The sequence below is a fragment of the Gavia stellata genome, chromosome 20 (assembly GCF_030936135.1).
Source record: "Gavia stellata isolate bGavSte3 chromosome 20, bGavSte3.hap2, whole genome shotgun sequence".
Taxonomy (NCBI): domain Eukaryota; kingdom Metazoa; phylum Chordata; class Aves; order Gaviiformes; family Gaviidae; genus Gavia; species Gavia stellata.
In genome coordinates this window covers 4,071,209-4,097,398 of record NC_082613.1, presented here as the reverse complement: position 1 = coordinate 4,097,398, position 26,190 = coordinate 4,071,209, and the positions used below count along the sequence as shown (strand labels likewise).

The 26,190-nt window shown below is 48.3% G+C and overlaps 1 protein-coding gene across 1 annotated transcript in view; it reads right to left on the bottom strand.

Moving 5' to 3' along the window:
• The window catches only part of LAMA5 (laminin subunit alpha 5), a 93,641-nt gene that overhangs the window by 42,724 nt on the left and 24,727 nt on the right, over positions 1–26,190 (bottom strand). Inside the window, exons 3-6 of the mRNA XM_059827370.1 lie at positions 9,952–10,069; positions 5,902–6,020; positions 5,481–5,651; positions 4,908–5,005 (exon numbers count right to left, since the gene is read on the bottom strand). Coding sequence (XP_059683353.1) covers positions 4,908–5,005; positions 5,481–5,651; positions 5,902–6,020; positions 9,952–10,069 — 506 coding nt within the window. The remainder of the gene's footprint in view (positions 1–4,907; positions 5,006–5,480; positions 5,652–5,901; positions 6,021–9,951; positions 10,070–26,190) is intronic.

The following is a 26,190-nucleotide window of genomic DNA, read 5'->3' as shown; positions in this document are numbered from 1 at the left end:
AACACTAGTCAGGTACACAAATGAGTGATACTTGTTAATCCAAATATTCTGGAAAAGAGGCTTCTCTAAGGCATTTTTTTTTTAACTTTTGAATTGCTGATTATTTTTTTTTTTCTGAGCCAAACACCAAACTTTGGTCTTCCAGTGCCATTCTCTCCCTTCCTTCTCCTCCACCATCACTCCTCTTTTCTTCACAGGGAGACAAAGATTAGAGAAAAATCGGTGTGCCACTGCCTAGCCAGCTCTACAGACAATAAAATGAGAAATGGTTGGAGGTGGTAGAAAGCTAAGCTGAAGCAAATTACTTGAGAGGAAGTAGCGTGGTGCAGGGACACGAAGATGTCCCCACCACTGTGCAAGGGCAGCGTGAAAGGAATAAATGATAGCCCAGAGCTGGAGAGGGATGGGGCCACACAGGTCCCATCTGCTCCTCCAGGTATACCTGTGCTTGCTGAGAAGGCGGCATGAAATTTTAATTAAGTCTTTTAGCAGCTGCTGGCCCCACGCTCCCTGTGAAATGCACCTCCTGCTTTTCTCAGCCAGCATAGGCAGGGCTGTGCTGGGTAAACAGGCGGCTCCGGAGGCGCCAGGCAAGAAATCTCGACGGTCAACTGATGGATCTCGTCCCTGCTCGACCGCAACGGTGATTCATTAACATCAGTGACATCATGTCCAAAACTTCCACTTAGCAGAAGGCGATTCCCATCCAACACAAACGCTTTCTGTTGTATTAGACTTATGGATAATACAGCATGTTCCAGCTTTTATCTGTGCAATTACTCATTTCCCCTCAGGGCCAGTCTGCCACTCCCATCTCTCCCTCCTCCAATGCTTTTCCATTCAAAAGCAGTGTTTAAAAATAAATGTAATTTTTTAAAACATTAGAAACAAATGGAGCAGTCATTCTGGGTGAAATGCAGGAGTCCAGACACACTCTTCCATGGCTGCAGTGAGCTGAGTGTCATGGTTTCTACCTACAGGTATTTTTAAGATGTTGGACCTACAAGTGTATGTATAGTGAATAGCCAGACAGAGGTAGCAGCATGGGACAAGTGAACTCATTTTAATGAGATATGGGATGATCTGAAAGTTCGGGGGGAACACAGGCAGGATCCACACTCAGCATGTTCACTTCAGCCAGATGCGTTGAAAGGCGGGAGGTCCTGGCCCTGCTCCCAGCCCTGCTGGCGGTCCTCTCCTTGCAGACGCCATGAAACACTTGGCCACAGTCAGCTCTTTGAGCACTCGTGATGCCCTGTCCCTACCCCCATTCACAGGCTGGGCTGTGGCTGGCAGAGTTCAGGCACAACACCGAGCCCCTGAGAGGTTGGCTGGAGCCTAAGTGGCAGAAATGAGCCCTGAAACGTTCACCAGGAACTTCGTTCTCCCCGCGTTTTGCAGACCCAACGGGGAGACTCAATGAGAGGCAAACCTTGGCCATACCTCTGTAATGAAACCATCCGCAGACTTCTCACCTGGCTGACTACCACTCAGCACTTCCAAGGAAACAAAATTTTACGGGTTTTTTCCACAGCAGCAGCTGGAGATCAAGATTAACGTCCATATCCATACGTGTGGAGAAAGATGGTCACTGAGTCAGGGAACTTATAAACCTGCTGAGCAGTGTTAATCTCCCTGGCTGGAGGACGTGGCTCCAGCCACACACCCTGACTCTTTAAAGTTCGAGATGTTTGAAAAGCACTGGTTCAGTTCCCAGAATGCAAAAAGATGGCACTCAATGAGTAAAGATGCACATTTCAGATGGAGAAGGAGCTATTTATTTAGCCTCTGCTGTCCAGAGTTCACAACGACCTCTCAGAGAGCTCATCTATCATGGCAGCTTTACCGCACCTTGTGACGAGTCCGTGCTGCTAATGAATTATGGACAAATGTGCATAAGCTACAATATTTACATGTTTCATTGATTGAATATATACAAGGAAGAAGAGGGAGCGGCTGTGTTCACATAGCACATATTTCCTGGTCGTCCTGCCGTAAAAAATAAAACCACAGTCTTTCCGCTGGAATTGATGCTCAATAAGAGAGACTATAAACAATTTGCAGTGAGCAGCTATGCCAGAGCTGAGAGCAGCACACAAGCACTACAGCATCTGGATTTGGCTGGGACATCTAAGTAGCACAATCAAGAAAAAAAAGCCCTTTCCTCTAACTGCTTCTGACTGTACTGAGGGAAAACCACCTGCAAAAGGGACTCACAGATGGTACAAATCTACCAGCACACATGGTGCTTTCCCTTCCAAAATGGGAAAGAGCAAGCTAGCATTCAGGATCCAGCAGTGGGACAGCATCCTTGATCTCCTCCTGCAGATCTGCTTCTGACCAGCCAGGCTACTGTTGTCTTGCCAGTTATCTTCAGTATCAGGCACAGAAGCTGGACTCTCTGGTTGTCTCCTCTCTTGCTTGTGGCATCTGTGATGGGGCAGTGAACCCACAGAAAAAGTTGCTCTTATCACACAGATGCAGAACACTTGCAGGGTTCTCCTGAGCTCACATCAACAGCAGCTGCACATTAACACATGATTCCTGTCTGGGCTCTCTGTCTGCAACGTGCCAGGTCCCTGCTGATGCTTATCTCACTGCTCACAGGGTTTGCCAGGAGAAAGGTTTGTGCCTGATCCTGATGGTGTTCACTTTTAACCAGGAGAACTTTCCTTCTTTCTGCTTAATTCAGCCCATTCAACCTTGGGGCAAAGAGAGACAGTGAAAACTGCAAAGGACCTTTGAGGAGGCTGTATCTGCCCACACACTGTAGGCTCCTGCACATACACACTCACACGGGGACCAGACGTGCTGCCAACTTAACACAGCTGGATGCGCAGCCTCCGTAACTTGGCACTTCAGGGAAACTTTCCAAAGCTGGATAAACATTATCATTTATGGCCAGGAAGTCAGCTCACGAACATGCTCCATCACATCCTAAAGTCTTTGCCAAGATTTCCAGCTCACCTCACCTCTATCAAAGTGCTCATCCTGCCTTTCTGGGCAACAGGCACAAGAAACACAGGCATGTGCAGAAAAGAGAAGTTAAAATGAGAAACAGGGACCTCCCAGACAGGCCGAGACATAACTGGGATTTTTAATAGGGCTGGGCCAATTCACATTCCTTGTCTCCCTCTACTTGCATTTCCTTGCCCTGTTGCTGTCACACATCAGCATCTGGAGGCAGGACATGAGCAGAGGGACACACCACACCTCCTACTCAGGTCGAACAGATTTCTGAAGGAATGCATGTATTTTCTCATTGTAGGGCACTTCTAAGTATCGCTTAAGTGCTGCTTCTGACAGCTGGGGCCCATGACACGAAGAGACAGTGTGTCCTAGCCCCCACCTGCCTCTGCAATGCCTCTTTTCATGCAGCATTATGGCAGGTATCACCATGCTGGCTCCATGCTACGTCAGGGCAGGAGGCGTGGGATGACTGCCCAGCAGTGCCCACTTCAGTGGGAAATCTGGACACAGCTGCTGCTGGAGCCATGGAGAATGGCAGTATTTCACTGATTACTCACTATCTCAGCTGGAATTATCATATTTCTGCTGACTTCTAAGTGCTTCTGGGCTTGCTAACAGAGTATAGCAATGCCATGAGAAGTTCTATTTACCAGCATCTTTGTCCTGATGTATCCCAAAGGGCTTTACAGATGTTATGTGCTCACTGTACAAAGCACCCAAGTAGGAAATGTTTTCTCCTCCAGGCAAGTGCGATCTGTTCTGGGTGAAGTGCAACAGCTGCTTACAAATATGTGCTGCAACATTAGAGCACAGTGTGGGGCCAAGAGCGAAGATGCATCCAAATGAGAGTGGAGGAGGGGAATTCTGGGAGGCAGAGACAGTCATCAGCAGAAGTGGCATTGAACAAGGATCCCAACACATCTCTCCTCCCTCAATTTTCCCTCCCTTCCTGGAGAGCCCCGAGCCACCGATATACCCAAGAAATGTCATGACGTTTCTATATTAAAGAATCACTTTGTACCATGCAGCCCTTTTGCCCTGGTACATGGATGTACTGTGCATCCAGCAACACCAAAGTCTAAGACAGAAACAATAAAATTTCCGTTTGGCACACTAAGGCAGACTTGCTTACCAATACATCTTTGTTTTAATACTTAGCAGCTTTAACCTTGGCTGGGACTCACTGGAATTTTATTTTAGAAGATCCAAAAGCTCTACATGATCCTGATGAGAAAGAAATATAAGCTTCCCTCATCCAGCTGAATCTACCCATCCCTTTCATAACGGCAACATTCAGGCTACAAACAGATGGCTAAGAAGCAACACTTTCATGGTCTGAAGCAGTTCTTTGGCATTTCAAGTTGCCAAGGCGGATGGGAAGCGTCCCATGAGCCAAAATGTAACTGCTTTGCATGCTCCTGTTCTTTTGCAAAGAGTGGCTGTTTAGCTACGTATATAACCAATTTATCGTTCTTACGAGTAGAAATGGGCAGTAGAGTCTCTGGTTTCTTGGGAGACCTTCTATTTATGAGAGCATTGCCCCAATTCTTAAGAAGCCAAGTCGGAAGCAAAAGACTTCTCTGAACAAGTTCAGAAACTGGCCCTGGGCTTTGATGAGAAACCTCCATGTTCAACAACAGTATCGGCTTTGCGCACCCACCCTCCCACTCCAGCACTCTGCTCCCATGGGATGGCAAAGTTGTGGGCAGAGAAACCAGACCAGGGAGCTGATCTGGCTGAAAAATAGCCTGATAAAACATTTAATTTTTGCTACTTTGGCTGGACCAGTTTCTGATTTCGTTCTCAGGGCAGAGCCATGAACAACAGTGCTGGCACAATTACAAGTTCAGGTCAGGACACAACTCACACCAGCATCTTTCATTCTTAGCACAACAATTCAAACACTTTTGCACAGAACTGGGACTTTGAAAAATTACCTGTAAGGGTCATTAGGGTCTTTGGCATCACAGACGTCTGCATGGCCATGGCAGACACAGCGCCCTCCAATGCTGATATCTTTGATGCTGTAGTAATACTGGAAAGCACAAGAAAAGTTGTCCATTAATATCTTTACAAATGAGTTTCATAGCTGCCCTACTCAGGATTCAGCAGGACTTTATCCAGTAAAATGACCTGTTGGGATATTTCCCTTCCAGTGACAAGCTGGACCTTGTAGGCTGCAGTATCTGCCTATGGTAAGATCCCACTGCCACTAACAAAGCCCATTAGTCAGGTCTCCCAGTGCAACCAGAAAGCCACATGTGACACCAAGAGGTGTTTCCCAGTTTCACGCTGTTGCTGCTAAGCACAGCTCTTCTCAAGCAGCCTCCAGCTCCAGCCATGGCAGCAGTGGCATCCACTGCAGATGCCTTCAGCTTGGGCAGCACAAGTACAGGGACAGAAAATCCCACAGGCAACATCCAGAGATGTCTTCTCCCCAGAGGTGGCACGCACGCACAGCCCTCAAACACCCCCACCTCATTAGCAAGAGGTATCAAGGCCTGCCTTACCCTCCTTGTCACCGTAGGGTCCCTTAAAGCTTTGCCCATCAGGTGCCCGAGCAGAGTGTTTGTCTGCAGGAAGCGCAGTCTGATGTTGGTGGCTTTCGTGAAATTCCGCAGGAGAGGAGAGTAGGAGAAATTCATGGCTCCTGGGCGCCCATTTACCAGAGAGACAACAATCTGTGAATGCAAAGAGGGAAAACAAATCTGCGTGATCCTCTGAGATGGGAGGAAATTAATCCCTCCCTCAGCTGAACCCAATCTTTACCTCCCTTCAAGACAATTGAATCAGTTCCCTGTCAGTCTCATTTGATTTAACTGAACAGTTTAAGTAGCATCCAAAAGTCAAGAGGGAAACAATTAATAAGAGTACCTACAGTCACTGAGAAACCCTGGAAACTCCAGGGGATGAAAACATGCTAACGCTCACCTCCCCATTTTCTAAAGGCACAATCCGGGAGTATTCAGTAGTGCAGATGGCATGGTCATCCTTGGTGATGCGATCCACGGTTTGCAGTCCAAACTTCTCAATGCAGTCCCTCTTAGAAGCTGTTCACCAACCAGAGATGAGAGCAGTAAGAGAAAAGGGGCAATTCAGAGCCCTGTATTGATTTGGCCACACTGACCAACAGGAGAGAAGGGTGTATACTCTTTGTTAAGCATTTACTACTTACAGATTGCTTTGTATCATTAACTCTGTCATTACTAACATACATGTACTCCACTAAGGGAGGCAGTTACTATGAGAGTAATAGACATGGTCAGAAAATCCCCCAGATGAGCTCATCGCAGGAAATGAGGAAAGTGAGAATGGCCACTGTGCTTACTGTGACCACCTGCAGAGAAACGCACCCCTTAGTTTTGGCATTAAGCTTACAGTTTAAGCAGCTTGAGCTCTAACCTTGGTCTGAATCTGTTACCTTGCTGGCACTGGATTTGCTACACTGCTTCTGCTGAACTGAGGAAGGGCCGTTTGCTGCTAGAGCTCTGCTCCCGATATAGGAGCTTGTACCATCACATTCACACGGCTCCTTAACTTCTTGGCTAAGTCCCGAAGAGTGAGCCAGCACAGAACTACACAAGGGGAGCAACCACAAGGCAGAGCCACTGCTGCGTCATCTCTGTCCAGGCAGAGTGGATACACAGACATGGGGAGGGGGCTTGCGGCGTTTAGAAGAGGCAGAGCGACCGCCTGCAGGATGTCTCCTTCTCCCACCTTACTCTGAACTTTCCAATTGCTGTTAAACCAACGCTACAAAACAGAAATGCCAAAGCTGCCCAGAACCAGGCCTTGGGGACAGCAATCGAGGGCTCCTGCCACTAAGTGGCAATGCAAGGCTGGCTAAAGCCAGGGGACCAGCACGGCCAGGCAGTCACACTGCTGGCCCTGCAACCTGCTTTGGGGACACTGCATGCCAAGATTCTCCTTGCAGCTGTAGGAATGTCCTGGCTTCCCTGCACAGCTGCTCCTGCAAGTCCAGTGCCCTTGTGCCCAGGATGTCTGCCATCCCTGTGCCAGCAGAGCCAACCAAACCACAGTGAACGTGCTGGGGCAGTTCAGGACCTGACTGTGCAGCGTGGTAAGCACATTCATCTACCCAGACAAAAACCTACACAGTGCCACTTTCAGGCCACTCTCTGGGGCTGTTCTCCCAGAGAAGAGCCTGGGACAAAGGCTGCTGCTCCTTCCCACTCCCGTTTCACCTGCGCGGAGAGCTCTCAGCAGTGCGTGCCCAAGCACACGTCGCTGCAGCACTCCTGAGGGTGTTTCCAGGGGGAGAAGAGGGAGGGAAAGCCAGCCAATGCAACCTGCTGCTCCTGCCAGCGCTACTCAGCTCACACAGGGAGCTGATGGGGAAATGTTAGCCTAATTCATGGGAATAATCCTCCAAAATCTGTTGCCATGTGCCTCCAGGAGGCATGCCCCTCACTCCACGTGCTGCACTGGTAGGCTAAGCCAGGCAGGAGGAACAGGAAGGGGGAGCACAGAGAGCTTCTGCCTTCCCTGCCTTCACCTCTGGCTTGCAGCCGCCCACACCTCATCTCCAGCAACGTGGCCTCGCTCCATGGAACACTGTTTTGGCAACAGTAGGAGCTCAGTTGCATCCACAGGAAGATGATGTGGAAACATTTAACATCAGGTCTCTGGCCGCCAAGCTTTGCTTCACCAGGTGCTTTTTTAAAGGCGATTTATTCGGAAGCCCCAGGCAAGGAGCCTGTCACCACTGGCTTGAGATGATTGATTTCCAGAGCACTGCCACGGCTGGGCATGGAGACAGGATGCTCAGCAAGAGCAGTTACTCAGGAAAACCAAAAAATTCCTCCAGTTATTGCAAATCTACACAACCGTGTGAGCCAGAAGCCAGGCACTCTATCTCTGAGCTAAAACAGAGTAACCCATCAGACTTAAACCACAACAATGCTTTAAGGAAACAGCAAACTGGAGAAGCCTACCTTCAGAAAAGAAAAGGACAGAGCCTTGCTCTGCGCTACGGCTGCCTTCCCCCCTGCGATGGCACTGCCCAGCAAAGCGAGACGAAACGGGCTAATCCTGCACCCTGATCCTGCACAACATGATGAGCTGGGGCAGGCAAGGCTCTGTGGGCCTGGATGGACAGCTGGGACCGGGCATCTTTCATGTCCTGTCCCCATTTGAAATGCTGCATGGGGAACCCTTCATGCAGATAAACACCATCATAAATCTCTCCCCAGCGCTCCTGCTTCTCCTTTGGTGGCCAAGGAAAACGGTGCCTCCCTGCCGCAAAGCACGGAGAATTCGCATTGCCACAGTCCCTCCAGCCCCTTCTCCCAGAGAGAGGCCATCAGCTGCACTGACAGATGCTTTTGACAGTCACTTCTTCCCCCCTCCCGCAGAGCTAAGCCCAAAAGCACTTCAGCAGCCTGGTGGGGGGGCACAGGGCAGCCTGGGGAACTGAACACCTGCCACAAGGAGCAGGGTTCGAGGGGTAGTACTGAGCCGGCGGGGATCGTGTCACCCATGGCAAGGCTTGCTGGTGTCTCTGAAGAATGCTTACGTTTCTACCGGCTGCTTTTAACCCTCTTACTGAACTGACTAGTGTTTTTATTAGACCACCTACAGAATTCCCCATGCCAAAAATAAACCTCCGCAAAGGACTTTTTGTGCTAGCAAATCTGGCAGGTTTTAGAGCAGCCACCTCTTTATTTCCATGGGAATTTTCCACTGGGCTGTGTCACTGCATGTCACTTCTCAAGAAGGGTGGTAACAGAGCCTGATGTTGTGGGAGGGAAGAAGACTCCAGACGTTACAGCATTGCCACTACTCACAGGAAAAAGCAAGCGGGGCAAGAGCCCCCGGCTCAGCCCCAGACCATGCAATAACGTGACCGTGAAGGGCCCCAAGAGAGGCTTCAGAGCTGGAAGGGAAATTCTCAGAGAAGATAGAAAAAAGCAAAGCAGGCAATTTGACAGCAGTAATTCCCCACCAGCACAAAGCAGAGGGGAAAACATCTGCACTGGAGAGGAGCTACCACACTAAGGCAACACAACAGGCAAAATGGCTGCAGCTCTTTCCTGCACAAGAAAAGGCCATCAAAGCTAAAGCACGGGCTGACAGGTCAGCCAGAAATATGAGCCTTTAGGGGCAGCCCAGGGCAAAGCCTCTGAGTGCTCCAAGGTCCTTCCTTGCCAGGTTTTAAGCTCTGGCTGTAGATCTTAACTCACATCTTCTCCCAATTACTGCTGCTGCTTCTGGGAGGGGTCGGTGGTTAGTAAGTTCCTCAGAATCCAGCTTCCCCGTACACCCTTTGGGAGAAGGGATCTGTAGAACCAGATGTTTCTAAAGGGATCAGGTTTTAATCAGAGAACTGGGAAGAAATTCTTTCAAATGCACAGACTGGATCTCTGCAGCCACCTTTTCCAGCTGGCTGTGTCTGATCCCACCTTGCACAGCAGTAGGACAGCAGTTCCATGCCCTGCACAGGCTGTGTCTGATCTCCAGTAACTGGTAAGTGCAAGGGAACTGTTTTCTGCCCCCAGATTTTTCTGGTACAGTAGCCACTTGGAAGCGAGCTGCTGGTTTGCTTCTGGAGGAGCTGAAATATGCCAGTCTGGATACGGTACAGGGCAGACGGACAGAGGATGGCAGGGAGGAGACAATAGGAAAACTCATGTTCCAGACCTAGACCAGCAATGCCCAACCCTTAACACTAGTGCCAACTTTGGCACCCACAAAGGTTTGGGTGGGCACCAATGACAACACTTTAAAAAAAATACATTTAGCCCCAGAGAGCAAAAAAGTTTTCCTGCCTGGAGGAGCATCACTGAGCTTCAACTTTTGCAGCCTTCTTGGGCAGAAGAAACAGAGGACACGTACCACATTGCAGTGATGACACAGAAACAACTCCATACCCAGCCCAGTAGCTGCACAAAGAGCCGTCTTCATGGTGTCCTCACTACTTGGCACTAAGCTGCAGCTCTCTTATAACACTGCCATACTTACAGGCAAAATACTGCCAGGGCTCGTAGGTAAGGCCGAAGTCAGTAGATCGCTCCAGTACCCAGAGGTCAGGACGAGGGGAATTGGCAAATTTGATCAGGACATATGCCACGTGGAAGAGCTGAAAGAAAGGAGCACACAGTTAGTTGGCTGCTCGAGGCATCATGAAAACCAGGGAGAGCTTAGTGGGATCCAAGCCGAATAAACAAGCTGGCACTTTGCAGATCCACTGCTCACAAGCAGCCTGTGGACCAAAATCCTCCGTATCTAAAAGGATCGCAATACAACACGCCTGCTGGAGAGACAGATTAGGGAGCTCAGCTCCCACCAGTCCAAATGCAAACAAAACACAGACTTCGTGACTACAGGCGGTACTCAGGAGGTTGTGCTGGGCAACACCTTAGACTTAGCCTTGACCTGAGCAGGCAGCGCTATAAACCAGCTATGAAGCTGTTCTGGGGGACTTGGATTTTGGGCTGTTCTTGGGGTAACAGGTGACACCTGGACTGCCAGCCTGGAAACATCCGACTGCACCTTGCACACAGTATCACAAAATCTTTTTTTTTTTTTTTTAAAGGCTCTGTACATAGCAGCCCTACTTCACCCATGCGACCTGCGTTTTGAGCCCTAGCACAGCTCCTCTTCCCCATGTGCCACAGGGAGGGGAGAGCAGGAGACCCACTTGGCTTCGGCACAGCTCTAACACTGGGCTGCTCCCATTTGTCTGATCACTGACATGTGCATATGCACCCTTGCCAAGAATAAAATAAACGTACTCTTTTAAAGAGCTAAAATGTCAGTGCTAGAGAGAAACAAAAACCCCAGCAGAATTTCCCTTCCCCGGCTGGCACGGGCTCGCTCCAAGAATCCCCACTCCATCATCCTGTCACAAAGTGATATTTAAAGGCAAATAAAGTTCTCTTATCAGAGAGAATTCCTAACGTCAAAAACAACCCAAAAGGGAGTTTAGTGCTTGAAAAGCAGAGATTTATAGCTCAGGAGTCCCTCCTCATACAAAGCTGGTGCAGTACAAGCATACATCCCCCAAAGACTTGTCCCCCCAAAGGGACACTTCTAGAAGGGGACGAAAAGGACAGCTCCGTGCCCATCTCAGCCCACCCACCCTGGCCACAACAGCTGCAGGAGGGCCAGAACAGCAGCCTGCACCTCAGCCCTGCCCCAGCCACACACATTGTCGAGTCAGAGGGCAAGTATTATTAATAACATGCCTCCAAAATAGCCCTGCAAATCAATAGGAGACTTTCTGAGGGGAAAAAGGGACAAGGAAGAGGCATTTTAATGTACCAAGTCATCCATAAAGCACATGTCTTGCTATGGTCATTCAGATGAGGGGTCTGAGCACTGTTGTGTGGGTATGGAGCAAGAGGACGGGTGCAGTCCTGCGGATTGGCAACAGCTCAGTCTTCTCCTCAGCAGGACACACAGACAAAAACTTCTTCAGGCTCCTGCCAGACGCTCCTCTAGCTCCAGGGCAGCCTCTGCTCCACTTACCAGGGATTTCTCTGGTTCCCACCGCAGGCTGGTGGCACCTGAACTTTACCTGGGTGTAGGCTAAGGGGGCTCGAGAAAGAAGCTCGAGGAGGAGTGAACTAGATCTAGCTGGGAAATCTGCGTGATCCTGAAGCAGAGCAAGTCAGAGGCCATTCTCCAGCTGTGAACAGGCAGGAGGGTGGGATTTGTCACCACACTCAGGGTTTGCACTGGTAACGACTGGTGCCATCCAGACTGAAGAAATCAAAGTGGTCACCCAACACAGTTCCCTGCCGCCAAAAGACTTGCAAGCCCAAGCAAGGGGGAAACAGATATCCTTTTCAAGTTGCTAAAAACTGAGGAAAACCAGACCTAAATGCTGTCTTAATTCCCCTCTGCAACCTATGTGTTGTCAAGGCATACAAGACTAAGCTTTTTTTGGAGGAGCAGCATTTTCTGCCCGCTTACCCTCTCAGCAGAGCTGTTATTTGTTAGTGAAGCCCAAGAGGCTTCAGCTCAGGCAGCTGCTTTCCTGAAGGACCAGTTCTCACAGCTTAACATCTGCCTCTTGGCATGGGAACAGGGCTGAGTACCAGCCAGTGAAGTTACACCTTCCTTCCACTGCCAATCCTCCTCTGGCTTTATTCTACGGGGAATAAATCAATGCTCCTGCTGGAATCTGGCATAACCTTTAGCTGGACAAAATTCACCGCGGCTCCAGCGTACCTGCACCTGTTCTGGTCTCAGGCACTGGGAGAGCCTCTGCTCTGAATGAACAGCAACCACAAACATAAAATTAGAAATGTGAGGCATATCCCTATCTTCTGTATTTATCTTTTTGCAAAGACAGACAGCTACAAGTTTATAGTCAGTAAATCCCATGGGGTTTCTGGGGGACCCTCGTCGCTGTCCAGTTTCATGCTGGAAAGAGATGTTCCTAATTAAACGTCCTTGAGTCCAAACTCCTCACACACTCCTAGTTCTCAGAAGTCCCCTGCCTCTGGAGCACATGGGTTATAGTCCAGTCAAATTGGTGCATGGTGAGAGTCAGTTTTTGTACAAACACTGAAACTTGATGCAAAACCAAGCCTAGAGCTCAGTGCTTTACAAAGTGAAAACAACAGCCAAAAAAAGAACTAGCGCTGCTGCTTGCAAGCCCTGGTGTAAAGGTTCCTGGGACAGGGGAGTGGCAGGGTCAGGCAGTGCACAGTCTCATGACCCATACAAGCCCTCTCTAGCTGAAAGAAGATGATGTAGCTGGTTTCAGTACATTTTAAGTCATAGGAGATGTGAGTTTGTGCGTGTACGTACACACATTGGGCACTGGGGATAACTGTGTCCATGCTTGCTGGGAGCTCTCTGAAAGGCCAGTCCCAACCCCACTGGCAGGGTTAAATATCCAAGACCAGGGCTAGCATGCTAACTTTTTACCTTTTATTTCTGCTTTTCACAGGAAAGAACAAGAACCTCTGGGTTCTTGCTGGATATTGCTGGATCAGCTGCAGTATCTCAGCTGAAGCCCAGTTCGGATATTACTATCTTGCTCTTTCTTAAAGCCAAACATGATTACTCTGCTCCATACCCAAACCCATCATTAGCACTGCTGCATGCTGCTAGAGTGCTGCTCAATTTCATTCCAGCCATGACCGCAATTTTGGGACACAAAGCAGCCAGCCAATATTGCATACCCACTCCCCTCCACTCCTACATGGGGGCAAAAAAAATATTCAGGAGTCTGTGACCGCAGTGAACCCGATCCTGGAACAGGACCTGCATCCTGGTATTCAGAGGGATTTTTGTCAGATCTGGTGAGTCCCCTGCTCCTCCATCCAACATCCTTATCTTCCAGAATATCGCAGCCTGCCGGAAAAAATAAAGGCAGATTGCCTGCTTCAAGTGCATATGCTGAGAAAACTCAGAGACATACAAAGACAGAGCAGTAGCTCTAAAAATAGAGCTGACAGAAAAGCCAGACTTTTCATTCCATCTTTAGTTCCAGTAAAGTTCTGCCCAACCAATATTGCAAGAGAAATGGTTGGATTTTTTTCCAAAGCCTTTATTTAGCTCCTATTATCAGTCAGATGAATAAAAACCCCTATGCTCCCGGCCTCTTAAGCAATTTTTTTCCCTTCTCCCTGGAGGAAGGAGGTGAAGCAGCACATTTGATGCACATGCTTGTCTCCAGGCAAGCAGATCCCTTGCTCTCAGCACCTCTGAAAGTGTGCCAGGTACAACTCAAACCCCGACTGTCGCCTGGGATTTCATGAAACAAGTTTTCAGCCAGGAAATTCTGACAAGAGTATTTTAATTAGCAACCAACTTTCTTTGAAAATAGTAACATCCCTACATCTAGCTGATGTTGCTGTTAGTGGTTTTGAAGCATGTTTCCTTAGTAACAATCACTTGTGGCTGCCCCAGTGCCTGGAAGGATGGAGCAAGTCCTGGAGCCATGAGAGGAAGATGGAGATGACGGCATTTCCTCCATCTCCTACCCACTCCAGCCCTTCGCATGTTTGGACGGTGGGCAGCTTTATCTAGCACCAAAATCCCTTGAAAATATAATTCTGATTACTGCCCAGTGCTACAGTGCAAAGATTTGAAGAGTAAAACCAGGACCCAGAGAAGCAAGAGAAACTCAGCTGCTTTTGGAGCAGCACATTCTCTGTCTGTCCATCCATCTATCCTGCTGCATAAGTAGCACACGATGGCAAACTTACATATTTCTCCTATATTCCCTCCCTTGAGACACTGATTTCAGTTTTCCAGCTCTGGGAGGCACATGTGAAAACAAGACAGCAAACTGGACCCAGCCATATCCCATGTTTCTTTAGTGAGGGTTTTTTGGTGAAGTCTCGCTCATATTCCTCTGAGGTGCCACAAAGCCATACAGTAGCATTCAATAAGCAAACTAAATCTTCAAATAGTTGTAATATTGGCAACTACGTTTTGACAAACAGCAAGAGAGGCCCTTTTTTGGTCCTCTGACAAAAAGGTACGAGCAGGCTACGTTGGCCAGGAGCTATGCGCAGCTCTACTCCCAGCCCCGGAGTGCGCAGGAGTAGTTTATATAGTAAACCGCTCTCTAATTTTCTGCAGGACAGATTTATTACCTTTGGCGTTGACTTATTAAAATAGCACCATGTAAAAACAAAGTAGTTCGTCTCTTCCTAACTGCTGCTAAATATCCCCATGGAGCGCGTGTGTGGATAGCATTACCAGCGCTGCCGTATTCCTGCTTGGGATTTCCTGGAAGGATCGGATGGACTGCGTGAGCAGGTGCGGCTCAACGGCACAGCGCATGGACAATAAATCCCACTCTTAAGGGGCGTATGAGGCCTCCTGGATATGCGCAGCATGGCCGGGAGCGGTGGCTAGCAGAACGTGCACAGCAGGCACCTGCAGCATTTCAGGGCATACTGCGCCCCAGTCTGGCTCACTGCACTGCAGCTTCAGACATCCCCAAAACCTAGACCAAAGCAGAGAAAGCGGAGAAAACCCAGAAGAACCATTTCAGACAGGCATTGCTGCGGAGCAACTGTGGAAAGTAGTGGGGGTTTAAAATTTTTTTTTTTCTTTTTCCCCCAGAGCTTTCAACAGTGACTGATGCTTTTGCTTCCTCCCAAGCCCATCCATCCCCGAGGCACCAACTTGGGCCAACACTGTAGCCGCAAGCCCACCTGGAAGACATGGCAGAGGCCGGAGCCTGGATAGGGTTATCAGTCCACAGTCCCAGGGAAAAGCAGCTCCCCAGGAGCACAGGTCACCTCTGTCCACAGCCTAGGCACCAATGTTCAGACAAGCAGCTGCCCAGCTACCGTGGGCACAGCAAGCACTTGTCGGACTTGGAAATGCTTGGCAGCGCTGGCACTGCATCTGCTCTTCCCAGCAGTGGCAGAAGCTAAAACTAATAGGCGATCAAGCCTCTTCGTGCACCTTTTATCCCCGCAAATAAGCATGTGGAAAGTAAAAAAGCCCTGGAAAGCCAGAGAGCTTCTGACTTGCTTTGAATTTCTCTAGGTCAGTGATCTGCCCCTTTTGCATCTTTTGCCTGTAATCATTTATTCTCATTGAAGCAAAGGATTTACTCATTAACAGCCTCACTGTCCCCCTGCTGAGCTTCAGCTATCCTACAAACAGATTTATTTCTTCCTAGCCCATACATCAGAATCCTTTATTAAAATCTCTCACATTTAGCTGCTGGTCGGTACGTGCCGCCCTTTTATTTCCAATTACACAAGAACTAGTTCAACCCTTCTAGGCAGCAAAAAAAAGTGCTTCCCCTCCAAGCAGGCATGGCTTTTTATCCAGTCATTTTTTATAAAACACTGAAGCCCCTGAGACCAAACAACCCCCCCACAAAAAAAGCACAGAAGTCAGTGTTTGAAAGATGTGCATGTAATGAAACACATACTTTGCCCCCCTTTCCCTCTTTTGCTCACAGCACCTCCTGCCTCCTTCTTGTATGTCTGTGTGTCAAGTCCTCACTCCTTAAAACTGACATTTTTCCAAATTATTCATGCAGGGTTACAGGGTTCTGAATGATAAGGTCCCCTGTGCTTGTATCCCAAGTTTTAGAAAGAAACACCCATCCCCTTTCACCGTCTGCAGAGTCCTTTGCAACTCATCACACCCATGCTCAGAAACCCTTCACAGTGCCCCATTCCTCTCAGAGAGAAACCAGAGCTGCCTGCCCCAATAGGTAGCTTAGCTCTTATCTTCCTCCAGGAAGTCTGGGACAGGGCAGAGGATTGGGGGTAGCAGTGCCCCGGCTGCCCTGAGCCTGCAGTTTCTCTGGGAGGCGACAGCCAGCCCCTGCCTGGCGCAGGATGTGCACCAAAGAGCCAGAGCCCTGTGCAGACCCAAGCCCGAGATACCTGGAGGAGAGGTCAGAGCTGCAAAGCTGGAGCTATTCAAACACCTCTGCAGGGCTGGGGAGAGAAACTCAGGGGACAGGAAAGGGACTGAGATTTGCACCAACCCGTTTTCAAATTTTTCTCTCCAAACTCAAGAGTTTTATTGAGAGAGATCAAAGAAAACACTCTCCTGGAAGCGACAGATTCAGAACTACCAGCCAGTGTGAAACCTGTTCAGTGTCATAACTAACAGCAACAGCAACCCAATGTTTTACAATGTTATTTTCTAAACAGCGCCTGTTCCCTTTCTAAGTGGCTTGGCTTAGGTGAACAGCTGCTAGAGCATTTTCCACAAAGGATTTTTTCTTTAAACACCACTTCTGAGAAGGATTTGGCTCGTTCACTAATTTCACACACAGCACTGCTTTATTTTCACAGCATCCTCCTGTGCGAGTTGTCCCTCCCCAGCCAGCGCCATACATGCCTCCTGCCAAAAATCCTCCGGAGACCAAATCTGCGGCACTGGGCGCAAGCCAGGACAGAGCGGTGCCATCACTTGTGGCTTGCCGAGCCTGCACAGTGCTGAACTGAAGATTTGGATAGCCAAGTTTTAGAAATGACCGCCAACAGGGCAGCAGCAAGTGCCTAATACACAGCAGGTTCAGCTGGCTGACACTAAGGAGAGAGGCATGGAGGAGTATGGGCAGGACGTAGGGTTTGGGGAGCATCCCGTTAAATCCGTGCCTGTCTGGAGCTGCAAACAGCAAGTGCCACGCAGCTACACGTGCAGCATTCAGGGGGTGCTGACACACCAACCCGCACATGCTCAAACACAAGCTTGTGCTTAAACCCCAGCAAGTGGGGTCCCTTCTGAATTCAGAATCAGCCCTTTCTCTGTTTGCCCAAGAGCCACCCAAGTGTCACTTACTGGAGTCAGACGTACCCAAGGTGGGCGTAGGTAATCAGAGGCGTCACAGCAGAGCAAAACACAGTCAGGATGGAAGGGGATGGCTGGAATTCCTTGGGGTGAGGCTTCAGTCACTTACAGATAAGGACTTCGCCCACACTAGGCTTTCACTGTGCATTAGGAGATATCCTGCACTTGGCTGAGACAGCCTTTGCACTTTTTAGGTTGCTGGGAGAAACGCAAAGTAACCCCTTAGAGACAAGACTTAAATATTTGCCTTTTAGCTCAAACTTGAACTAGCACACCCTCAGGGAAGGGCTAAGTGGGCTTTCCTGCAACCACAATGTGGACAGCCTTGGGCACCCCGTAAAGGGGGACAAACACTGGCCCGCAAGGCTAGCCCAGTGCAGGAGCAGGCTGAGGCCATAGAACACAGTTGGGGCACCTGCTCCTCTCCTAAAGGACTGCAACCCTCCTCAGTTGCTTTAATCCTCTTGCAAACAGCAGCAGAAGCCCAGCACACTGGTGGCTGTAAAGGTGCCCTTAAAACTTCCTAAAGCTTCAGAGAGAAGACATGGTAACTATATTCAGGATTTCAGATTCTCAGACTATTTACCTTGAGGTGTCAATTGTCTTTGACTTAAATGCTTCTAGGAAGCTTCTGGGAATGTTTTTTGGGAGTTGGGTGTTCTGTGAAAATATCTACATCATAATTAGTCGCTGGCAGGATTAGTGGCAGTTCGTTCCGGGGTCTTCCGAAGGGCTGTGTTCCTCCCAGTAAAATATAGCATTTACTTGAGAAGAGGGGTAAGGAAGAAAGTGGCTAAAAGAAGAAAACTGGAAAACGAACATCAGTCTCTGGGCTTACAGAGGCACACTAACGGGTAGGCATCAACAGCCTCCACTGTGAAGTAACACGTGCTTGTTCCATGCTGTCTGATGTGCAGAAGTGAAGAAGCCAAACTGCCTGCAGCAGCTTCAGGTAGGTAAGTGAGCAACGAGCAGATGCCCCGGAAAGATTTGGTGTTGTAGAGGAATTAACCTGGAAGTCACTCAAATCCAGACAGCTAAGCAAATCCAGCCACCTACACGATGATGGCTTTGAGCAGAAAAAAATACCCATTGTTCTTGGGGCTGAATTTTCGAAGTCCCTTAGTGCACTGCCTTAATTCTTCTCCCTTGAACTAACAGGAGTTTACGACTAATTTTAGTAAAACAAAAACTATACCAGCAAAGACACTAGTAATCCCAAAACATACAGAACAACGTGCTTTTCTAAAATAGAAAAATCAGGGAGTTCCTGCTTGCTAATACTAACTGGTGTGCTTGCATCCTAAATCTGAAATTGCTAAGAAAAACCCTCAAGTCATGCTTTTAATCTGACAGCAGTTTTTTGAGACAGCAAGAAGCAGCAGCCTCTTCAGGGAGCTGCCAGTTCTCACATAAGGAAAGTATTATTTTTTTCTGTAACTCTGCAAAACCTAACCTACCTCTTTACTACATTATTCTTTTAAGTTTTTCTTTATGAATTTCAGCATATTTCTAAAATAGCATCTTGCATGTAAAATCTGTTACCTAATAGAATTCAGGGCATCTATTTTGCGTTATATTAAGTAGTAAATAAATAAAAACAATAGGCTATGAGATCTCTGAGGGAAGATCTTTTTGAGCTATTACTTCAAAATGGTTATTAATAGACAACCAGCCTTCTCTTCTTCTACGTCATTGCAACAGCTGGAAGCCAAACCCAATTTATAACCCAAGCAAAGAACAGCAACGGAGGACCCAATGGGCAGATCTAGTTTTATTTGTGCCCCACTAGCCTCAGAGATTTACTTTTCCTAATGGGAAAAAAACTGACACAGTTTTTAATGCCAGCTAGACTTCAAGAGGCTAAAAAAAAAATCTCCTCGGAGGACCCCACCCTACCATGGCAAATTTTAGAGAATGACCACATGCCCGACTTGGAAGGACACAGCCGGTCCCAGTGCCCAGGATGAGGAACTTGGTGCCTCACTGTAAGGTCCAGCATGGCACTGCTCTGCAAATAAACCTTTTAAGTCCACTTCACTCTGCATCTGTCTGGGTTGTTCTCCAATGCTCCTGTCCTCATGGATGACCTCCCTCCCAATACCACCTTTGGTCAGGGAACAATCTTACACCAATGTATCAAGAACATCAACTGGTTGCTTTGTGAAGGAAGACTTGAACAACAGACAATACACACATATATAAAGGAGAGAACGGCACAGTATGTTGCCACAACCTCTCCCCACATGGCTAAAAACACCATCTATCCATTAATTCTTGCTGTGCAGAGGGGAGAAGGTCCACCTTTAGAGAAAAAACTGTCCCTCTTCTCTTTCCCAGTGACTGACCATCTCTGCAGAGCAAGCACTAGCACAGCTGGGAGAGCCCAGGCCCTACCTACTGCCAAACTGTCCCAGCAGATGTAGATACGGTCTGTAAGGCCTCCCAGGGCATCCACCCCGGGACAGAGAAAGAATGGGCTTGAAGTTCAAGAGCTGTAATACTTTTAGTAACGACGGCCCTGCCTAGTACCTCCTGTTTATCAACATGCAGTCTAACAGGGTAGAAACTATGACCTTGAGCACAAGGAAAAGAAAGAATCCCATTAAAAGACCATGTTCATCCCTCTACCAGCCAAGGATGACATCACCGAGACAGGATTTCACCAAGAGTTTGCCAGTCAAAGCTCAGCATTGCTCCTGATCTTTCTCATCTTGTCCAAGTATAATTTAACAGCTCTCAGTTAATTTGGTTAACTGTTCACCCAGCTGCATGCATGCCGAGATGCAGAGAATAAAGCGTCTGCAGTCACAGATTGTTTGCTTTTAAAACATATAGAAGGAATCCGTGACTTCGGCAGCAATCGTGACGAACACAAGTCATTAAAACATGGCACATTCCAGACCCAGATGTATGGGCACAGCTGTGAGAAAGCGCAGGTCCACAGTCCAGCGCAGCAGAGCTCAAAGCCTCCGGTGTACTTGGGTCCTCCAGGCTCTGCCCATGCTGCAGCCTGTTCTCCATGAAACTTGCTGGGAGGAGGCTTGGGAGAGCAGAGGGGCTCTTCCGCATGGCTCCTCTGATTCCCGCGCTCTTGCAAACCACCACCAGTTTGGGGCAGGCACAATACAGTTTGCAAGATGCAAAGTGTTTGCGTCCTTATAAATAAAAGTCAAGGCAAAACCTCAACGGATGTGTGAGTGGAGCTGCCACCCCCGAGCCAAGGGCTCCCACACAACCAGGCAGGAATTTCAGCATGCACTGGGTCAAAATTCCTTAACTTCCTCCAAACAGCAAACAGCTCCTCGCTAAGGAATCTGGTCTGACCTTTCATACCTCTTCATTTCTTCTGGTCCGCAATTAAAAAGCAGCAGCAGCAGCGCACAATCATCAGTTTTTGCACAATTTCTGTATGTAAACAGTGTGGGCCACTGAAGATCAGCTTCGGAGTGCTGAAGTAAATCGCTGCGTGGCATAGTACATGGCACAGTACATGGCACCTACATTGTACTTCTGATCTCCAAGCTCAACAAACACCATTTGTAGTTAAAGTACACTCCAATAAAGACAGGGTGCCTACCAATGTGGAACCCCTGAAGGCATTTCAAGCCAAGCAAAGAAATTGGTAGAGTCAGAAAGGAGAGTCTGCCTGGTTCTCACTTTGGGTCCAAACTGAGCAGGAAGGTAGATAGCCCAAGCTCTCTCTCAAGCTCCTACGAGGTGTAATGCTCTCAGTTGTCTCAGAAAGGATTTTAGTTTGAATGTCGCTTAAACCCCCTGGAGCCAGTGTGACCCTGCAACTGGTTCCCATAGCTCATTGTATCTCCCCGTCATCACTCTGCCTTCAACACCTCCCAAACTCAGGCAGTTAGAGAAAGAAATCTGCAATGCAGACAGGCACGAGACCTCTTCCATTGGGTTAACAAATCCCTAACAATACAATGCCGACTTCCCAACAAGTTGGGGTGCAGGGGGTGGAAAAATCAAGACAAAATGCACAGTACAAGACTGATTAATTTCTCCTCTTTGTAGAAGTGTCAGACATCACAAGATGGATTTGTGGAACAAGAATGCAGGGGAGGAAAAGCTGAGGAAGGTACCTAAGAGACCTTGTGATTCAGGCCAGGTATAAAAGCAAATTCCTTCAAATGGACTAAGACTCAAAAAGAAAAAAAAAGTGAAGTAATGTACATGATGTCATACAGCTCTGAACATAATGAACTTGTATCTAACAGATGGTCCAAGTTAAACTAGATGCTGTTTCAGGTATGTCACAAGCCAAGCTGGCTGTGCAAAGCAGTCTGGCGAGGAAAATAAGCATCCTGACTGGGAAGAAGTTTAGATTTCCTGGAACTTTCCAGTGTACCAGTTCACCCGTATTCTCTGAAGTGCATTATGTGTGCTTGCAGAGTTTACTCCAGCCACTTATTGTCATCTTATCTCCAGTCCCTTCCTGCCCCAGCTTCAGAAAAGAACATTTAACATCACAGAACAATATGAATGAGCTAAAGAAAAAAAAAGTATATATATACACCAGTGCAAACTCTTTGGCAACCTGGCTATTCAGCACACTTGTAGAGGCAGGATGGGGTTTTGCATGCAGAGATGAAGAGAAACAGTCTCCCCTGGCTGATGAGGACAGGATAACTACAAAATTCCCCCAGCACCTTGAGCGCATCTAGTCACACCAGACATACCTACCTGTAGTCCATCACTAATCTCAAACTAGGCAGCATGCACAGGATTTGTAGGAGGAGAAGAGAAAAGGCAAACACATCTCAGCTGCATTTGTGCCAGGACCATAAAACATGGTCTGCTCTTGGGTATGATGGACTAATTAAGCAGCCTGTCTGCAATCCCTGGTGCAACCCTTTCAGGACAACAAACGTAGCAGGTGATTCCTGCAGTTGTATTTGTGAGAGTGCACTGAAAAGTGTTTCCCAGGAGCTAGGGAAAACAACCTTCCCTGTCTGGCTGAGGAGACCACATCCCAGAGAAGACCTCTTCTATGGACAACATGCATTCATGACTACTGGGAGAAATCTCTATGCCTGTCAATCCAGCAAGAGGGATCCCAGGTGGCAGGCAGCCCTCTCCCTTGACAGCATAGCAGGATGCACATCTCTGTGGGGGCACAGACCCAGAGCAGCAGTCAGACACCTCCAAGATGCCTTGAAAGGCACCTGAGCTGCCCCACTCAGCAACAGACAGGACAACAAGCCCTACAGCTCTTCTCCTCTCCCAGATTTAAAAAAAAAAAAAAACAAACCAAGAAGCCCCAAACTCCCTGGTCCCAGCACCTCCCACCATAGGCCAGGGCTCATGAGTCATGGCCACAACTAGAGCCCAGCCTGCTGCTATGGGATTTTTGTGCAAGCCTCTATCTCCCCAGGAAGAGCGCGGTTATGACACCAGAGGCTCCATTCGAGACAAATGTAATCTCCCGAGATAAGGCTTGTCTGTGGTGAAAGGAAACTGGCTGCTTTGTTTCAAACCAGACCTCCGTTGTAAGTACCTTTTTGCATACGCTTGCATCTCCTCCACTGAGCTGCTCGGCCCCGTGGGTCAGCACTGGGACTCATGCAATAGCAGAGCCCAAGAATAAATCACTGCAGCGGGCTCCCTGCCAGCACAGCCAGCAGCCGCGAGGGCTGCGGTCTTCTGTGAAACAGCCCTCCCTGGGACAGACTTAATTGGACCCTTTAGACTCGCTTCATATTTCCAAAAGAGGCCACTGTCCCCCATCACTATTTGCTCATTGCAGAAGCAAACTCAGGAGCCCTATCCATCAAAGCCTGATGCTAACAAAGACCAGCAACCAATTAGCAATCCCCCACTGCCTCATCAGGAGTTTCTGAAATGGAGATGTGCTGCAGGGTGTTCACCTACTCTGGCTACACTGCAAGTCTCTTGCAAAGCAGCTTCGAGGTCGTCCGGGCTATTCAAGTTTTGTGTTATTTTTAGGGCCCCAAATTATGCAGGGATATCCGGGAAGACTTCACAAATCTAGTCCAATTCCCACAGAGTTCAAGACCAAATTGCTCACAAACTCATTTTATCCTCAAGGGTTTTTTCTTAAAGTTTGGCTTATGCCCTCCTGCTTTTATTGGTATTTTAATTCTTTTTAAAAAATTCTTATTAAACATTATTTTAAAGGGAAAAACATGCTGCAGTCTTCGTGAGTGAAACAGATATTTTAAAGCATTTCCCACATTGGGAATGAATGTCTAGAATGTCCAAAAAGTCCATTCACATCTGCCTTTCCGATTAGCTTTGGGCTTTACCACAGAAAAGAGGGAAGACACTAAAAAGGATGGAGATATCTTTAAATGTACATAGGCAGGAGAGAGCATGACGGGTGATTTAAGCTTCAAGTTAGTCTTTGCAGAGATGCCAGTTACAACACAAACATTTGGTAACTCGCCTCAGTCCACAGGCAGCTTTCATGCCCGTTCCCACATGGGTATCTGCATGCCTCCTTATGTCCCCACACAACACACAGGCTGTGCGAGAGCTGTCCGTCCCAGCTGCAGAACAGGGACTGCATCAGAGAAACCTCAGCTCTGTGGCTCAACCACTTTCTCGCCTGCTGGGCTACTCCTTCCTTTCTTGTCTGAGAAATGCTTCAGTTGCATTTTCCAGCTCTGCTCTTTCTCTTTCAATCACCTCACCTCACAGCTGGGGCTTACGCTGGCTCATACTCCCTTGAATTCCAATTAGCCCATAGCAAAATTTTCAATATTTTTTTCCTCTCACACTAAATCATCATTTACAACATCAGACACTGCTGTTCCGCTCCAAGGGCTTATTCATGGATGTACCCCAATTATAACACCACTTTCAGCTGAGCCGATTTAGATAATAGGTTGCTGTTAGCTATCGATAACAGTCCTCTTTCTCCATCTCACATTGCCTTTCTGGAAAGATCTCCTCAGACCTAGACGCCACCGTTGCAGTCACCTCTGTGGGAGCCCCAGCCAGATGCAGCGACTACAGGCAGCAACTCTTGCAGATGCCCAAATTCATCTCCTCTAACTCCAGGCACCTTCTTGACCAAAGAGGGAAACTGTGCCAAGCTTCAGCAACTTAAATTACGTAAGATTAGCTGGGATAAGCACAAGGCAGTGTCCTGCACCCCTCCTATTTGTGGAAGTGCCCCAGCCACGCTGGCCTGGCCAAGATCGCTAAAAGCATGCAAGCTGGAGCATCCTTGCTATGAGCAAAGCCAACACTGGCAAAGGAGGGAATACTCTACAAAGCTGGAATTCACTCCTCCTCCTCTTAATCCAAAATAGTCCCATCACTGGCTCATCAGGCTCGCTCCAGAAGTCAACTGCTCTGGGGTCAGATGAGGAGAAAGAAGTCAGAGTGGAGATGTGCTGTGAAGGCAGCAGCGTGTTTGCTGAAAGCGGTAGCGCTGGAAGGTTAATGCAAAGGGGCTGCTAAGGATTGCTAATGATTTTTGCCTTTTTTTTTTTTCTCCAATAAATGCAAAGCTGCCTGAAGGCAGAACCAGACACTTGGTTATTGAATCTATACCCAAATAAAGTGACTGTGCAGGGCCTGGGGACAGCTGATGTATTAAGGCAACACCACAGCGACTCCCCAGCCCGTTCATCACACTGGCGTTCGCTCCTCACTGCAGCTGACTCAGCCTGCTGCATGCTGCTGTGTAGAAAACAAATGATACTAACTCACTTGTCTACAGCATATTATGTTTTGAAATATTTATTGCCACCCCAATCGGAAGAAAGAAACATTTCTCTCTTGGACATAATGAAGAACACATTTCTAGTACTTAACAGCTGGAAGCTGGAAAGGTGGCCAAAGAAAATCCCTAACTAATTTTTTTTTTTTTCCTTTAAAGTAAGCATCTGGAAAACTCATTTGCTGGGGAAGAGGAACCCTCCCAAACCAACCCAGGGAAAAAGTCAATTAAACTCGGTCACAATTCACAGGCAGAAGCTGATAAGATTGTATCATGAGTATGATATCAACAACGTGTTTTCTGTCTGCCCCTGGCAGCTCGACTCCAGTAGAATGAAAAGAGGCTGCTTTTATTTAATGAAATGCAGCATCTCCCCCAGGCAGAGATTTTCAGTATGGTTTCCATCAGCCACTGAAATATCAGGGAATTCTTTAATCTCCACCCTGCATCTCTTCAGCTGATACACTCCGGTTTATGCTAACGTCTTCCTCCCCCCTGGGATGGCAAGTGAGCCCCCTCCATCACCTCAGGTGTACCCACAAGCTTCAAGCTGGCCCTGGGACCAGCTCCTCCAGCCCAAGTCAGCATGAACAGAGGGAATGACAACTGGCACACACGCTTGCCAGCATGCATGCAAAATACTGCTTTGTCCAGGCCAGAAGCTCACACTAAACAACCAGGAAACCCCTATTCTTTCCATCCACTGTTACACCATCGCTCTCTGCACCCTGAGTGCACCCCAAGGTCTGGAGCCAGCTGCTGATTAAACATCGTGGAGCAGCGGTGTTGAGCCATGGTGGGAGGGAGCGGGGCTACATGTTATTTGCTGACACAGATCCATGCCCTTCATGTCTGAATCAAAACTTCAAGCTGGTGCCAGGCTGCCCAAACCTGCCTTCACTCTAGGCACCTCTGCCGGGGAGGCTATGGCAGGTCCTGCCAAATGGGCGCTCCCCAGGACAGCGCTTCTTGCCCCCGCACCTCCAGGAAAGCCCCGCTGTCGGATGCGCCGATTGCTTTTCCCAGAAGCACGAGCAGCTGACAAGAACAGAAATGGTCTGCTTTGGACGGGCTGTCTGGGAAAATGTTTCTTCTCTACATTTCATGACAGGTTCGAATTCTTTTGGAGGGAGGACTAATGTGGGGTTGTTTTTAAATACACACTGTGTTATTGTAACTAATAACAGGAAATTAATGGCTCGCTGTGTGGTGGGACAGAAGGCAGTCCCTCTGGGGCAGGCTGCTGACTGTCC